Raw genomic sequence first — 15,047 nt, 5'->3', positions numbered from 1 at the left:
ACTAATAGTTAATAAATTTCAGGTATTCGTTCGCCAGTTGGCAATTTTGAGGAACTGCACGCAAAAAAGTTATTTTGAATTTTCTTTGATAATTCTGGCCCTCCAACAGAATACAACTAAAATAAGTTTGTTGTAAATTGTTTTGTACTCTTCTCCTCAACAGCTTAACGTGAAACAATCAAGTTTGGGATTTAAAACTGGCTTCAGTTACTCAGTTACCGAAAACTTATTCGGACAGGAATAAATTGACGAGGTCACTGATGATGGAAGCCTACTTAATAAACATGGTGATAATCTGGAAAGATAGTTTATTTTTCGGATTTTCTTGAAAAATTCTCATTTTGAGGAATCATTCACAAGTTTCGAGTTACCAACTCGAGTTTTTGGTTGATTTATAAGTGAATTGGATCATGGGTAAATAGATTTTCTTCATATAGGCATGGGGATTTTAGAATGAACATATTCAACACTCAGTGGCATGGGCTAGAAGTTAGATGATTTGTTGCTTAATTTTATAACACAAAATTACTAAGTGATTATCTGTGTTCTATCTTCGAGAATTATTATGTGTTTATAAAGCCTTAACCCATTATTTTTGTATATGTATTTTCCCAGGAAAAGCTCTTTATCTCATTGTTTCGGGAATGCTGGCAACTTCCTTAGCCATATGCATATGGGTTTTCTCTGGTCCAGGAAACCAGGAATGGAACAATGAGGGATTAGTGGATGTCCCTAGATTAAATTTCAGACCCCTGCCTGATGACAAAAAAAGTACTCTCATTCAGTTGAAATTGTCTAACAAAACCAATCACTTGAAATGGACGGAAAATCTTATGTCTTTTCTAGACAGTGAGTCTCTATTATTCAAATTTCCTTATTCAAATTTTACTTGTCGAACTGAAATATAAATCTAGATTTGTATTTATATTGTGAGTCTACAGTCATGCCTGAAACCAGGCATTGTAAAACACAAAAATATGAAATGATACTATTTTTCATCCCACATCACTGTTTTGGTCTTTGTAGAGTATTATGATCCTCGGAAGATTGGAAAAGGAATCGAAAACATGTACGCTTGTTCATATAACACCCATTTACCGCCAAAGGGCAAATTTTGTGATGTCCTTGTCGACACAATGGAATTGGGACCTTGCATCCGTGATAATTATTTTGGCTATCACAAAGGATCACCCTGTGTATTCCTGAAACTGAATATGATAAACGGATGGGTGCCAGAGTATTACAATGAACCCAATGATCTTCCTGAAGTCATGCCAGAACAGCTCAAGTACCATATAAGATACAATGTCACCCCAATAGAGGTACCTAATAAGATTATACAGGGTATAAATGTATAGTTGCGAAAAAATTATTCCTTGTCAAAAATAATGTGGATCTTTCATTATTTTTTCAACAGCCCCTGCCAGCTTAGATACAGCTAAGTTGTCTAAAACACTGTCTAAAACAAAAATGAAATTTACATAAAAAATCCACTCTATTTTTGCCAAGGAGTCATCCCTTGAATTTTTACACCCTGTATAATAATTATTCTATTGAGAGTTGAGGAAACTGTTAAGGCAAATATAAAACTACAAATATTAAAACTTTTCTCAGAGAAAAACTATCTGGATATCCTGTGAGGGCGAAAATCCAGCAGATGTAGAATTCATGGGACCTGTTCAATTTTACCCTTCAACCCAAGGATTGCCATATTACTATTTTCCATACGACAAAACCGAAGGCTACATGAGTCCTCTTGTTGCTGTTCAATTCAAGAGACCAACCACCGGTGTAGTAATAAATATCGAATGTAAAGCGTGGGCCAAAAACATCAAACACAATAGAGAAGACGAGAGTGGAATGGTTCATTTCCAATTGCTCGTAGATTGAGAAAAACAGATCATAAATCTGAGAAAACTGAAAAAAACAATAATAATAAAAATTATTAGAAGCTAAGAATATATGAATATTAGTTTTTATTCAGTTATCTCTCTCTGTGAGTCTTTCGTTACTCTCTCGTACATAATTCTCAACCATGTTTCAACTGTCCCTTCTGCATGTTGTAGATCCATCATAGCGAGAAAATGTACTTCGCATAAGTAGGTACTATTATCAAAATTATCAAAACGAAAAGCAGTTTAATAATTTTTCACGCACAATTCACTTACTCAACAAATATTTATTCTCTACACAAATCTAATCTAACCAATGACCAACGACTATCGTTGACGTTCCAATAAAGGAAAGACCATCCCAGCATGGAAATGAAACCACCAATCGGCTATTTTAAGATACTGCACACACGAAATTGAGTTCCAAATATTTTTTTCCAACAGAGTACATCTATAATAAGTAATTGTCAAATGTCGTACTCCTACTAAAACGCTTAACATAAAATGATCAACTTTAGGATTTAAAACAGGCTTCAGTTCCTCAGTTACCGAAAACTTATTCAACAAAGGAATAAATTCTTACTCGTTTTAATCTTGACGAGGTCAATGATGATGGAAGCCAACTCAATAAACATAGTGATAATATCGAATGATAGTCAATTTTTCGGAATTTCTTGAAAAATTCCCATTTTGAGGAATCATTCACAAGTTTCGAGTGACCAAGTTGAGTTATTGATTGATTTACGAGCGAATTGGATCATGGGTAAATAGACTTTCTTCAAATAAGTATGGGGATTGAGACTAAATCTATTTAACACTAAGTGGCGTGGGTTAGATGATCTCTTGTTAAATTTTCTAACACAAACTTATCCTATAACTTTGATTATAAAGTTTCGGATCATTTTTCGAAAACATATACCTACCTATGTATTAGATCAAACAATTTGTCATTGGTGTATCTATCTTCTTTCTTCGAGAATTAAGTAGTTATTACGCCTTTATCTATTATTTTTTATATGTATTTTGGCAGGAAAAGTTCTTTATCTTATGGTTTCGGGAATGCTGGCAGCTTCATTAGCCATATGCATGTGGGTTTTCTCAGGTCCAGGAAACCAGGAATGGAACAATGAGGGATTAGTGGATGTCCCTAGGTTGAATTTCTTACCCCTGCCCGATGACAAAAAAAGTACCCTTATTCGGTTGCAAATGTCTAACAAAACGAATCATGTGAAATGGACGGACAATCTTATGTCTTTTCTAGACAGTGAGTTTCTATTTATTGTTCATATTTCCTTATTCATATTTTACTTGTTGGAGTGAGATTTGTCTGAGTCAGATCTTTATTTTATGTGACTCTGCAGTGTACGTTGAAACCACTCATCGTCAAATATCATCTAACTTTTTGTTTAGTTCTTCATCTTGCATCATAGTTTTTGTCTTTTTAGAGTATTATGTTCCTAGCATGAAAGAAAAGGGAGGCAGAAACATATACGCTTGTTCATACGATACCTTACCACCAGAAGGCAGATTTTGTGATGTCGACATAAGGGCATGGGGACCTTGCATCCGTGAGAATTATTTTGGCTATAACAGAGGCTCACCCTGTGTATTCCTGAAAATGAATATGATGAACGGATGGGTGCCAGAGTATTACAATGACCCCAATGATCTTCCTGAACACATGCCAGAACAGCTCAAGAACCATATAAGATTCAATCTCACCAGATCAGAGGTAGTAGGATTATATATACAGGGTGTGTTGAAGGTTTATACCTTCAAATATTTTTTTTTTCAGAGAGACAGTATCTGGATATCCTGTCAGGGCGAAAATCCAGCAGATACAGAATTTTTGGGACCTGTTCAATATTATCCTTCAATCCAAGGATTTCCAGGATACTATTTTCCGTACAAGAAAATCGAGGGCTACTTGAGTCCTCTTGTTGCTGTTCAATTCAGGACACCAACCACCGGTTTAGTTATAAATATCGAATGTAAAGCGTGGGCCAAAAACATCAAGCACAATAGAGACGACGGGAGTGGAATGGTTCAATTCCAATTGCTCGTGGCTTGAGAAAAAGAGATCATGAATATAACAATACAGATCTTTCAATTCGATATCTTCATTTTGTCTGGTGGTTTCATGGAATGCGATGATAGTTGGTTATGCTCAGGAGAGAAAGACCCACTCGGAATATGACACCATTAAAGTTTTCTGAAGTTATGATCCAGCAAACTCTGAAATCCAGCCACTCTACAAAACAGTACAGCGATGGAACTGTAGAACAAAGATTATAGAGTTAATTAGTTAACTCTATAATCTTTGCTGTACAGCAATGCTGCACTTTTAATGCAGCAGTGATAGGTAGTGCAGTAACTTGCAGTGCAGTGCAGTAACATATTCTTCTGTTTGTATAGTGAATAGTCCAATAAAAATTGATTTAATAAAACAAATATTTTATTCTTTCAATATAATATGTATATAGAATAATTTATATGAGGTAATAAACTATAAATAGATAAGGTGTTAATTGTCGCATGTATACTCCTACCCAAACGGTTAATGTAAAACGATCAAGTTTTGGATTTAAAACAGGCTTCAGTTCCTCAGTTACCGAAATCATATTCAACAAAGGAATAAATTCTTACTCGTTTTAATCTTGACGAGGTCAATGATGATGGAAGCCAACTTAATAAACATAGTGATAATATCGAAAGATAGTAAATTTTTCCTAATTTCTTGAAAAATTCTCATATTGAGGAATCATTCATAAGTTTTGAGTGACCAAGTTGAGTTATTGATTGATTTATGAGCGAATTGGATCATGGGTAAATAGACTTTCTTCAAATAAGTATGGGATTGAGACTGAACCTATTTAACACTAAGTGGCATGATGATTTCTTGTTAAATTTTCTAACACAAACTTACTATAACTTTGATTCTAAAGTTTCGAAAACATATACGTATTAGATCGAACAATTTGTCATCGGTGTATATGTCTTCTCTCTTCGAGAATTATGTGTTTTTTGAACCTTTATCCATCATTTTTTCATACGTAATTTCGCAGGAAAAGTTCTTTATCTCATGGTTTCGGGAATGCTGGTAGCTTCATTAGCCATATGCATGTGGGTTTTCCCGAGTCCAGGGAACCAGAAATGGAACAATGAGGAATTAGTGGATGTCCCTAGATTAAATTTCAGACCCCTGCCTGATGATAAAAAGAGTACCCTTATTTGGTTGCAATTGTCTAACAAAACCTCTCCAGTGAAATGGACGGAAAATCTTATGTCTTTTCTAGACAGTGAGTTTCTATTGATTGTTTAATTGTTGAAGTGAGATTTGTATAGGCCAGATTTTTATTTCATGAAAAAGTGAAATGATGTCACTTCACTTTTTTGTTCAGTTTTTCATCATCATAGTTTTTGCCTTTTTAGACTATTATGTCCCTAAGAAGATCGCAAATGTAAGCGAAAATATATACGCTTGTTCATACTACAACTACCCACCAGAAGGCAGATTTTGTGATGTCGACATAAGAGCATGGGGACCTTGCATCCGTGAGAATTATTTTGACTATCACAGAGGCTCACCCTGTGTATTCCTGAAAATGAATATGAGGAACGGATGGGTGCCAGAGTATTACAATGACCCCAATGACCTTCCTGAACATATGCCCGAAGAACTCAAGAACCATATAAGATTCAATGTCACCAGATCAGAGGTAGTAAATGAATAGTGAAAAAGTTTGAGGGGTGATTTCTCGTTCTTTCATATATTTTTTGGGTTGACGAAAATATAAACCTTCAAATATTGATATTCTTTTCAGAGAGACAATATCTGGATATCCTGTGAGGGCGAGAACCCAGAAGATGTAGAATTTTTGGGACCTGTTCAATATCATCCTTCTATCCAAGGATTTCCAGGATACTATTTTCCGTATAAGAAAACCGCAGGCTACTTGAGTCCTCTTATTGCTGTTCACTTCAGGAGACCAAGGAGCGGTGTAGTTATAAACATCGAATGTAAAGCGTGGGCCAAAAATATCAAACACAATAGAGAAGACGGGAGTGGATTGGTACATTTCGAATTGCTCATAGATTGAGAAGAAAGATGAATATAACAATACAAATGTTTAAATTCCATATTTTCATTATGTCTAGTTTCATGGAACCAGATGGCTGGTTTGCCCAAGAAAAAAGAATTTTGGCTCCACAAAAAATTTGTAAATGTATCAATTTGTTGTTTTTATAGCTAGATGTGGTCACACTTTTTATTTTTGAATAAAACTGATACCTCATAATTTTTGTTATGATTTTATTAGGGAAATATCTATAGTACTTTTCAGCATCCTATCTCAAACCAATATGGAATATGAAAATAGAAAATTGCTATTCCAGACAATAAAACTATTTGCTAACCTGAAAGTTATAATAGATCAAAAATAAATGGAACTAGATACTATTATAAGTCTGATATTTTTGTTTTTTCACTATTACCTTTGAGTATTCAACTATTATTAGTAAGTAGTAAGTAGTATGATTACTAAAATTACTTAAATTTTCGAAAGTTCTGAAGCTGGACTCACGAAATTTGATATAACATTGCTATGACCATTTTTCTGCATCATTATGCACTGACCCGGCATTTGAACTGCACTGAAGAGGCTATTAGTAAACCGAAACAAGTGTATTGGCTTAGGGAACTAGACTATCTGTTTTTGTTTCTCGATTAGCAATGTTCATTATCATGTGGGAAGCCAACCTAATAAACTTAGTGATAATATCGAGAGATAGTCACTTTTTCCGATTTCATGAACAATTGTCAATTCGAAGAAACATTCACGGATTTTGATTTACCAGCTTGTGTTATTGGTTAATTTTCTAGTGAATCATGGGTAAATAGACTTTTTTCGCATAAGCCTTGGATTTGAATATAAATCCATCTAACACTCAGTGGCATGGGTTAGATGATTTGTTGTTAAATTTTCTAACACAAACTTACTAACTTCGATTATGAATTCTAGGATCATTTTTTCGAAAACATCCTAAATATGAAATCAAACAATTTGTCATTTGTGTATCTGTATTCTTCTCCTCCGAGAATTATATGTTTTAATTATGCCTTTATCCATCATTTTCGCAGGAAAAATTCTCTTTCATATTGTTTCCGGAATGCTGGCAGCAGTAGCAGCTTCAGTAGGCATATGCATATGGATTTTCACGAGTCCAGGATACCAGAAATGGCTAGATGATGAATTCATGGATGTCCCTAGATTGAATTTCATACCCTTGCCTGATGACAAAAAAAGTAGTCTCATTCGATTGCAATTGTCTAACAAAACCAATCCCGTTAAATGGACGGACAATCTTATGTCTTCTCTAGACAGTGAGTGTCTAGTTAATGCTCAAATTTCCTCATTCATATTTCACTTGTCGATAAAATTGGTTTTTCATCTAACATCACATCACATTGTCTTCTTTAGAGTATTATGCTCCTAGCAAGATGGAAAAAGGAACCGATAACATAATGTACGATTGTTCATACCAGAACTTTCCACCAGAAGGCAAATTTTGTGTGGTCGACATAAGCGAATGGGGACCTTGCATCCGTGATAACTATTTTGGCTATTACAGAGGAACACCCTGTGTTTTCCTGAAACTGAATATGATAAACGGATGGGTGCCAGAGTATTACAATGACCCCAATGATCTTCCTGAACTCATGCCAGAACAGCTCAAGAACCATATTAGATTCAACCTCACCGGATCAGAGGTAGAAGGATTATATAGGCATGATGTGAAAATTTTAAATTCCTTGTCAATTAACGTGTAGTAATCATCATAGAGTAATTGAGAGTTGAGTAAAATGTTAAGGCAAATAATTTTTTCAGAGGGACCGTATCTGGATATCCTGTGAGGGAAAAAATCCAGAAGATGAACAGGTTTTGGGACCTGTTCAATATTATCCTTCAACCCAAGGGTTGGCAGGATACTATTTTCCGTACAAGAAAGCCGAAGGCTACTTGAGTCCTCTTGTTGCTGTTGAATTCAAAGGACCAACTACCGGTAAAGTTATAAATATCGAATGTAAAGCATGGGCCAAAAACATCAAGCACAACGGAACTGGAATGGCTCATTTCCAATTGCTCGTAGATTGAGAAAAGAGATCATGAATATAACAATACCGATCTTTCAATTCGATATTAGGTATCATTATGACTGGTTTCATGGAATGCGATGATGGCTAGTTTTGACCAGAAAGAAGAAATTATGACACCCACAAAAATTTGTACTTGTATCAATTTGTTGTTTTTATATATATTCAGACGTATAGTCTCACTATCTACATTTCGAATAAAACAGATACTCCATAGTTTTTGTTATGATTTCATTATGGAAATATAGGATTTTTCAGCATCCTCTATCTCTAATTATCTCAATTACAAAAAAACGAATGAAAAAGCTTCCGACTCCTTCGTGAAAACTATTTGGGATCAAATTTGGTATGTAAATTGAAAAAACCTGCCTTTGTCACCTCGTTTCTTGGCTTCCCATAGAGCTACTTGGATTTTTATGCAATCTGCAAGAGTTGACTGATAATTCTTTGCCTTCACTTGGAAACCCCGAACTTATTCATAGTTCAGTCATGTACTGTGATTCACAAATCTCCTACAGGATAATCAGTGCCAAAGAAAAAGATACACAAAACTTTTGTTTTGAGAAGTGGTGAACTATAAGTTCAACCTGTACCACACGTACACTCATAGGCAAATATAAGATCGAGCACATGTCACATGTCCCTATTTGTCTATCGTCACCGTTTTCATATATTTGCGTTTGTTTCCCCGTCATCGGTTATCTTCATCAACTTCCTGTAGCCGATCCAGAATGACTTCATTTTCCCACATTCCCAATATCAATAAAAATGTCTGTGATCAGGACAGGGTTTTGTCTGCTCTTGCCTGTGATTTTCTTAGTTCAAGAATCCGCGTGCGATGTGAAAAAAAAAGTTTTGGACTGTGGGTCTTTCGAAACATGTGCTGAATGTTTGCAGAACTTCGGTTGCGTGTGGTGCATTGAACCTGTGAGTAAACCCTGATGCTTATACCGAATTACTTTTCTTGAAAGAGAATTTCTTCCACTCTCATGGCAAAAAGATTAAACAATCATTATCTGTGAATTAAATGTAGTTTTCGAGTGAAAAACCATAACATAAATGCCTTCTAGACAATCCATTAAAATTGGGAGGACTTTTCCATAATATTTGACTCCAATTCTGAATTTTTTTCAAGAGCATTTCCGAAACAGCCCAAAATTCCGATGTGATCCATTGCTACACGAAAACGGCGATGAACACCACCATTTGCAGACCAGAGTTGCTGGTGGATCCACCTTCTATCGAAGAAGTCATTTCCCAGAAGCCCCTGCAGAGTATACAGGGCGGCCACGTACAAGTGACGCCGCAGAGGGTCAAGTTATCCATGAGACTTGGCGAGGAGAGAAAAATAAATTTCCAATACGCCCAAGCCAAAAACTATCCAATCGATCTCTATTACATTATGGACTTGTCGGCCTCTATGGAAAACCACAGGGAGAAACTTGGCAAACTTGGCAACAAATTAGCACGTACTATGATGAAGATAACGAATAATTTCAGGATCGGATTCGGCAGTTTTGTGGATAAGGTTGCTATGCCTTTCGTCAGCACTGTGGAGAAAAAGTGAGATTTCACTCGATTCTATCGTGTATAATTACTTTTTTATTTAGTTTTGTCTAAATTTAACTGCTTTTTCACATTCTAGACTGAAGTCCCCGTGTACCCTGAATAAAAATGGCGAACATGTCATTTGCGTGTCGCCGTACAGTTTCAAGAACCATATGACTCTGGATAGTAACCATACGAAATTTTCTATCGAAGTATCTCAGGCCAAGGTATCGGGAAATTTGGACACCCCTGAGGGCGGCTTCGATGCTATCATGCAGGCAATAGTGTGCAAGAAAGAAATTGGTTGGAGAGACCAGGCAAGGCATCTGCTAGTTTTTTCAACAGATGCAGATTTCCATATAGCTGGTAGGTTCTTCTGAAGTCCTCTATTCCCCATCCTTTATTAAATCTTCCACATTATAGCTGAATGCTTGAAGCTATACATCTCCTTAATTTGCTTGATACTGACAGTACCTCCAAGTCACTATTCCTTCTCAGATTTTTTCGTTTATTATTATCTATTCTAGGCGATGGAAAACTGGTTGGTGTTATTGAACCCAACGACGCTAGATGTCACATGACAGACGACCAATACGACGCCTATCTAACCTACGACTACCCTTCCGTATCCCACCTCAACTACATCGCGAAGAAGAACAACATCAATTTAATTTTCGCCATAGCCAAGTCCAGGAAGAATGCCTTATCATCATACCTATCCTTGACCAAGAATATCGAGAATTCTAATGTTGGTGCCTTGGACGATAAATCCGAGAATGTGATAGATTTGGTTTTGGACAATTATAATGTGAGTATGGACACAAAATTCACGAAATTTCAACACGAGATAAAGAGTTCAAGCCTTTATTACTCATGCCAGTTTTCCACAATAGAATATCAGCTACTTGATGACCCTACAGCATCATGAGTTGCAGTTGAAAGACATTGTATCGCCAGCAATATGTAACTCTTCTATTCAATTCCGCAGAAAATTGTGGATTCCGTCATCATAGACGTCAACTCGACCGACAACATAGACGTTAAATTGACTTCCAACTGTTCACATCCAAAAGATAGAGGATGCTCGGACATACACGTGGGGGAAGTGGTCAATTTCACTGCCACCATCAAACCTCTGACTTGCACCGGTTACAATGGAGAACCCATAACCATCGTCCTGAAACCCGAAGGCATAGACGAAAACGTCACGATCGAGATCGACCTAACATGCGGCTGTGCCTGCGAAAGACCAAGTAGCCCTTATTTTGTTCGAAAATCCGAAAAGTGCTCTAGAGCCGGAGACCTGGTTTGTGGGGCTTGTTCATGTCCGGCAGGGAGGTATGGTTCTCAGTGCGAATGCGATGGAGAAGATTCGCATTCCTACAACGAGACCAGCTGCATCGAGAAACCAGGAGCACTGGTGAGTAAAGACAAGCCTCGACAGTAGGTAGCAATCTAGTAAGTAATGGTAGGTTCATCCCTATCTTCCAGAAGAATCACCTTAGATCTAAATGTGATACGTACTCTAAAAAATCAACTCTTCTAGTAATAAATATCGAGATTTTCTTGACGATTTTTCACGTTCACAGGCGTGCTCGGGGCTTGGTCGCTGCAAGTGTGGAAAATGCGAATGTTACAAGCGTCCGAACGAGAACGAAGAAGTAAGCGGGAAATTCTGCCAATGCGACAACTATTCCTGTGAGCAGGAAGGAGGCCTTCTGTGCGCTGGCCATGGCGAATGCTCCTGCGGAATTTGCCGTTGTAACGCTGGATGGGGTGGGCCATCCTGTAAGTGCCTGGAAGGCAACAGCACCTGCATCCAAGGCGGGAAAACCAATAGCGGCGTGTGCTCCGGAAAAGGGGTCTGCAGGTGCGGGAAATGCGAATGCGAGACTTATTACACCGGGAAATATTGCGAGGAATGTCCAACTTGTAAGGACAGGTGAGTGATTTCTTCAAAAACGTCATAACGCCCAACTTGTTCATTGTTCATTTCCCACCAGTCAAAACGTGTATCATTCCGTGCTCTTCGAAACATAAAATACAAATATAATATTATTCTATGCCATTATTGCAGATGCGAAGATATCAAGGATTGCGTCGAATGCAAAGTTTTCAAAAGCGGGCAACTGAAAAGAATGTGCGACTTGAACTGTACTGAATACCACATAGAGGAAGTTGATGAGCTCACCACAACGGAATGGGACAGAAGGGAAAAAATTTGTAGGACGATAGACGAACAAACCTGTACGATTATACATCGTTACTATTATGACGCAGATCAGAAGATGATCATCGAAGTATTGAAGAAAAAATCTTGCCCACCGAATGCTTTAGGTGAGTTGAGTAGAAAGTTTTGTTCATAGAGTTTTTTCGGGAAAGAAAAAATTTTACAACTTTCACATTTGTAAGATTGGTCACATATATATCTAACGTAATATGGTGGCGCTTCAAAAAAGTTGGGCTCGTGTGGGATTTGAACCCACGACCGCCAGTTTTTCAATGAAGCCTGGAGCTCTAACCAACTGAGCTAACGAGCCATCGATAATAGTTGTGTGAAGTAATAATATGAAGATTTACTCATTATTATGAACGATACGGATTCTTAAACTCATGATCTTCAGGCTCATCCAGGTGTACAGTAGAGTTATTCATCCATCCAAAATTTCAAAAATTAAGCACTTTCTGTATTTATACAATTTCAAAATTTTTTTGCAGAGCCGTATTTTGATGAGTGAATATGTAGAAGGAAATCAAAAAACATTTCATTTTATAAAAAATCTCTTCATTTTCAGTTTGGACTCTTGGGGTAGTCGGAACAATTGTTCTTGCTGGCTTGATTATGTTACTCTCATGGAAAATCTTCACTACAATACATGACAAGAGGGAATATGTAAAATTCGAGAATGAAAGAAAGAAGGTGAAATGGCATACTAATGAGAATCCATTGTACAAGGACGCCACAACTACATTCCAAAATCCTTGTTATAAGTCATAAAAGGGGGGCCCAGTGTTTAAAAATATGAACTGAGATTTGTATTATATTGATTTTTTACTAGGTATAGATATATTTTTTTAACTTTTTAATTGTTCATGTATACATTGGATGAAACAAGTATGAACATGTGAACATTTCTGGAAATCTCTTACACTTTGAATGAAAATGTCTGCTTATATTCATAATATGAATCAGCAAAAACTCAATAGTTGTTGGTGTATACAATTTCCTCTTAAACTGGAGAATAAATAAAAGTATTTAATGGCAATATTTAATTATAAAACCCAAAAAATCATAGTTTGCTCATAAACATTTGTAACAGAGTGACATATACACATTTTTTTCAGATTTATTGTTAAATTGATCACATAAAATCATCAGAATCATTTCCATCATCATATTTAGCCATGGTTTCACTGTTCATCAGTGTATTGTAACTTTTTAGTTCAGCTTCTTCCTGTCTTTTCTTTTCAATTTCCTTCTTCCTTTCCTGTTCTTGTCTTAGAAGTTGCTTTTTCCCCTCCCTTTCTAGTCTATCTCTTTTTTCTCTTTCTGCCCTAAAATCTACAAAAACAAAGTTTTTCTATTCTGTCATCATTTAGATAGGAAGCAGAAAACAAAATGAACTTGTAATGATTACTGTATTAATCTGAAAATAGTCATTTTTCTTTTGAGATTTGAATCTTACCCACTTTTTCCTCTCTTTTTGTTTTATTCAATCGGTTCACTATATCATTTATTCTTTTAGCAACTTTAATTTTTCTCACTTCTTTTTCTTTGTGAAAAGCTATTTGTCCAACCTCCATAGCTGGGGTTTTCTTCAAATTCGACCACATTGTGTAGACAACATCTACATCATTCATCTTATTTCCCATAATACTGTTAGCCTTCACTAACTGAGCTGCATCTTCGATAACTGCAGAAGGAATATCATCGATTGTTTGACCCTACGGTAATTAGCAGTTTTGAAGTCATAACCCTAACAACTCTAAATGTTTTACTTGTTGAAAGGTAGCACAAATTACATACAGTGGGTAAACGCAAGTATACATGGGCCGACGAAACTTTATCAACATGAAACCATACATCTTCTGGCCATCCCCATTTGATAAGATCCTCATCTAGAAAGGAAGGAAGGAATTGAGAAGTCGGTGAAACGAGAAATATCAATGAAATATTTACTTTCATATTTATCCAAACCCATGAACAGAGTAACAGGAGGAGAAGCCACCGTACTTTCAAAATAAAAAACCATTATAATGATGTAAAATAAGAGTGGTTATCTAATGAAATGCTATAAAAACTTCCAAGTCGAGTTCTTCATGTAATATATTGTGCTAACACTGCTAACTGCTTTTGCCTCTCAGTCTCGAAGAGCAGTGTTCGTTTTCGAATTTCGTTATCATGTGTCAAAACATGAGGTTTGAGGTTAATTTTCAAAACGATCTGTCAGTGTGACTTTAGGCAAGAGCAGAGAGATTAGGCTTTTCTTCAAGCAACGCTGTCACTTTATTTGAATAATTCTATGGTTAACCAAGTCATCTTCTGTCAGAATGACAATAGGAACTTCGATCAAATAAAACATAAACACAGCTACAGGTAGAATTTCCCAGTTTTCTTCAAGTTTCCTTCTAGTTATTAAAAAAATGGCTTCTGATGATCCTTACGCAAATGTTCGGGAAGGTAAATTAAAATTGAAACGTGATGATGGGATTAAAAAAAAGAAAAAAGCTAAAAGTAAGAAGTTATCTGAAGAACAAATGCAGAACCTTCTAGAAGATGGTATTGAGAAGAAACCCGAATTGTCGTCAAAACAGAAAAGAACCAAAGCAGAGTTGGCATTTTTAGAACAAAAAGAAAAAAATGTAAGTTCATTCTATAATATTGAAGCCTGATTTTGGAGTTGGAACTTTGAATAAGGAATTGATTTATTTGACATATTTTTCAGCAAGCAAAGAGAATACTGGAAAAGGCAACCATGACGCACAAAGAAAGGGTGGAGAAATTTAACCAGCATTTAGACAGTCTGACAGAACACTTTGATATTCCTAAGGTTTCATGGACGAAGTAAAAACTACATTGTTCACTTTTATTAATTATATTAGGTGATTTGTATTAGGATACGAAACACTGTGTTACGCAGTTGTATATAACGGAAGTTTTACTTCAGTTTTTGAATTATATTTTATTTAATTTTTAATGTTGAGAATAAAATCACAAGACAAACATTGCTTGTTTTCATTCATGTACACATATTTCTTTACTGAATCCAGATAAAACATTTATCCTGATATTACTTGGCTACGGATATAGAATATGAATTGCTATCTTCAATTTAAAAGGAAATCAAATTTGATGATGATTATGATGAACAAAAATATAGAAAAAGCAGAGAGTCTCTGGAAAAAGTGAAAGGCTAGAAAACCACCGAGCTGAAACTAACTAATTCCATCCA

At 36.1% G+C, this 15,047-nt stretch overlaps 7 protein-coding genes across 7 annotated transcripts; 6 read left to right on the top strand and 1 right to left on the bottom strand.

Annotated features, from left to right (window-relative positions):
* The first annotated feature begins 270 nt into the window (after positions 1 to 270).
* Positions 271 to 1,967, top strand: LOC123311169 (sodium/potassium-transporting ATPase subunit beta-2-like). The gene is made up of 4 exons (XM_044894976.1): positions 271 to 414; positions 616 to 849; positions 1,027 to 1,322; positions 1,615 to 1,967. The coding sequence occupies exons 1-4, from the start codon at positions 411 to 413 to the stop codon at positions 1,888 to 1,890; spliced, it is 810 nt and encodes a 269-aa protein (XP_044750911.1). The 5' UTR covers positions 271 to 410; the 3' UTR covers positions 1,891 to 1,967.
* A 529-nt stretch (positions 1,968 to 2,496) lies between these two features.
* LOC123311171 (sodium/potassium-transporting ATPase subunit beta-2-like) lies at positions 2,497 to 4,417 on the top strand. Its single transcript, XM_044894978.1, has 4 exons — positions 2,497 to 2,655; positions 2,923 to 3,156; positions 3,338 to 3,624; positions 3,688 to 4,417. The coding sequence occupies exons 1-4, from the start codon at positions 2,652 to 2,654 to the stop codon at positions 3,961 to 3,963; spliced, it is 801 nt and encodes a 266-aa protein (XP_044750913.1). The 5' UTR covers positions 2,497 to 2,651; the 3' UTR covers positions 3,964 to 4,417.
* A 66-nt stretch (positions 4,418 to 4,483) lies between these two features.
* On the top strand, positions 4,484 to 6,082 carry LOC123311170 (sodium/potassium-transporting ATPase subunit beta-2-like). Its single transcript, XM_044894977.1, has 4 exons — positions 4,484 to 4,718; positions 4,958 to 5,191; positions 5,325 to 5,611; positions 5,717 to 6,082. The coding sequence occupies exons 1-4, from the start codon at positions 4,715 to 4,717 to the stop codon at positions 5,990 to 5,992; spliced, it is 801 nt and encodes a 266-aa protein (XP_044750912.1). The 5' UTR covers positions 4,484 to 4,714; the 3' UTR covers positions 5,993 to 6,082.
* A 698-nt stretch (positions 6,083 to 6,780) lies between these two features.
* LOC123310772 (sodium/potassium-transporting ATPase subunit beta-2-like) lies at positions 6,781 to 8,211 on the top strand. The gene is made up of 4 exons (XM_044894415.1): positions 6,781 to 6,784; positions 7,033 to 7,275; positions 7,373 to 7,662; positions 7,781 to 8,211. Exons 1-4 carry the CDS (start codon positions 6,781 to 6,783, stop codon positions 8,045 to 8,047), a joined length of 804 nt encoding a protein of 267 aa, XP_044750350.1. The 3' UTR covers positions 8,048 to 8,211.
* Positions 8,212 to 8,723: 512 nt separating this feature from the next.
* On the top strand, positions 8,724 to 12,854 carry LOC123311464 (integrin beta-PS-like). Its single transcript, XM_044895472.1, has 8 exons — positions 8,724 to 8,973; positions 9,182 to 9,609; positions 9,692 to 9,960; positions 10,122 to 10,402; positions 10,583 to 11,014; positions 11,184 to 11,536; positions 11,672 to 11,931; positions 12,390 to 12,854. Exons 1-8 carry the CDS (start codon positions 8,815 to 8,817, stop codon positions 12,590 to 12,592), a joined length of 2,385 nt encoding a protein of 794 aa, XP_044751407.1. The 5' UTR covers positions 8,724 to 8,814; the 3' UTR covers positions 12,593 to 12,854.
* Positions 12,852 to 13,998, bottom strand: LOC123311465 (coiled-coil domain-containing protein 25). The gene is made up of 4 exons (XM_044895473.1): positions 13,775 to 13,998; positions 13,622 to 13,713; positions 13,281 to 13,539; positions 12,852 to 13,156 (listed from the first exon to the last, which is right to left on the bottom strand). Exons 1-4 carry the CDS (start codon positions 13,845 to 13,847, stop codon positions 12,957 to 12,959), a joined length of 624 nt encoding a protein of 207 aa, XP_044751408.1. The 5' UTR covers positions 13,848 to 13,998; the 3' UTR covers positions 12,852 to 12,956.
* A 138-nt stretch (positions 13,999 to 14,136) lies between these two features.
* LOC123311466 (protein FAM32A-like) lies at positions 14,137 to 14,820 on the top strand. Its single transcript, XM_044895474.1, has 2 exons — positions 14,137 to 14,457; positions 14,541 to 14,820. Exons 1-2 carry the CDS (start codon positions 14,239 to 14,241, stop codon positions 14,661 to 14,663), a joined length of 342 nt encoding a protein of 113 aa, XP_044751409.1. The 5' UTR covers positions 14,137 to 14,238; the 3' UTR covers positions 14,664 to 14,820.
* Positions 14,821 to 15,047: the final 227 nt, after the last annotated feature.

Source organism: Coccinella septempunctata, chromosome 4 (genome assembly GCF_907165205.1).
Source record: "Coccinella septempunctata chromosome 4, icCocSept1.1, whole genome shotgun sequence".
In the NCBI taxonomy this organism is placed as follows: Eukaryota; Metazoa; Arthropoda; class Insecta; order Coleoptera; family Coccinellidae; genus Coccinella; species Coccinella septempunctata.
The sequence above is the reverse complement of the archived record's forward strand: the minus strand, read 5'-3'. Positions and strand labels throughout refer to the sequence as shown.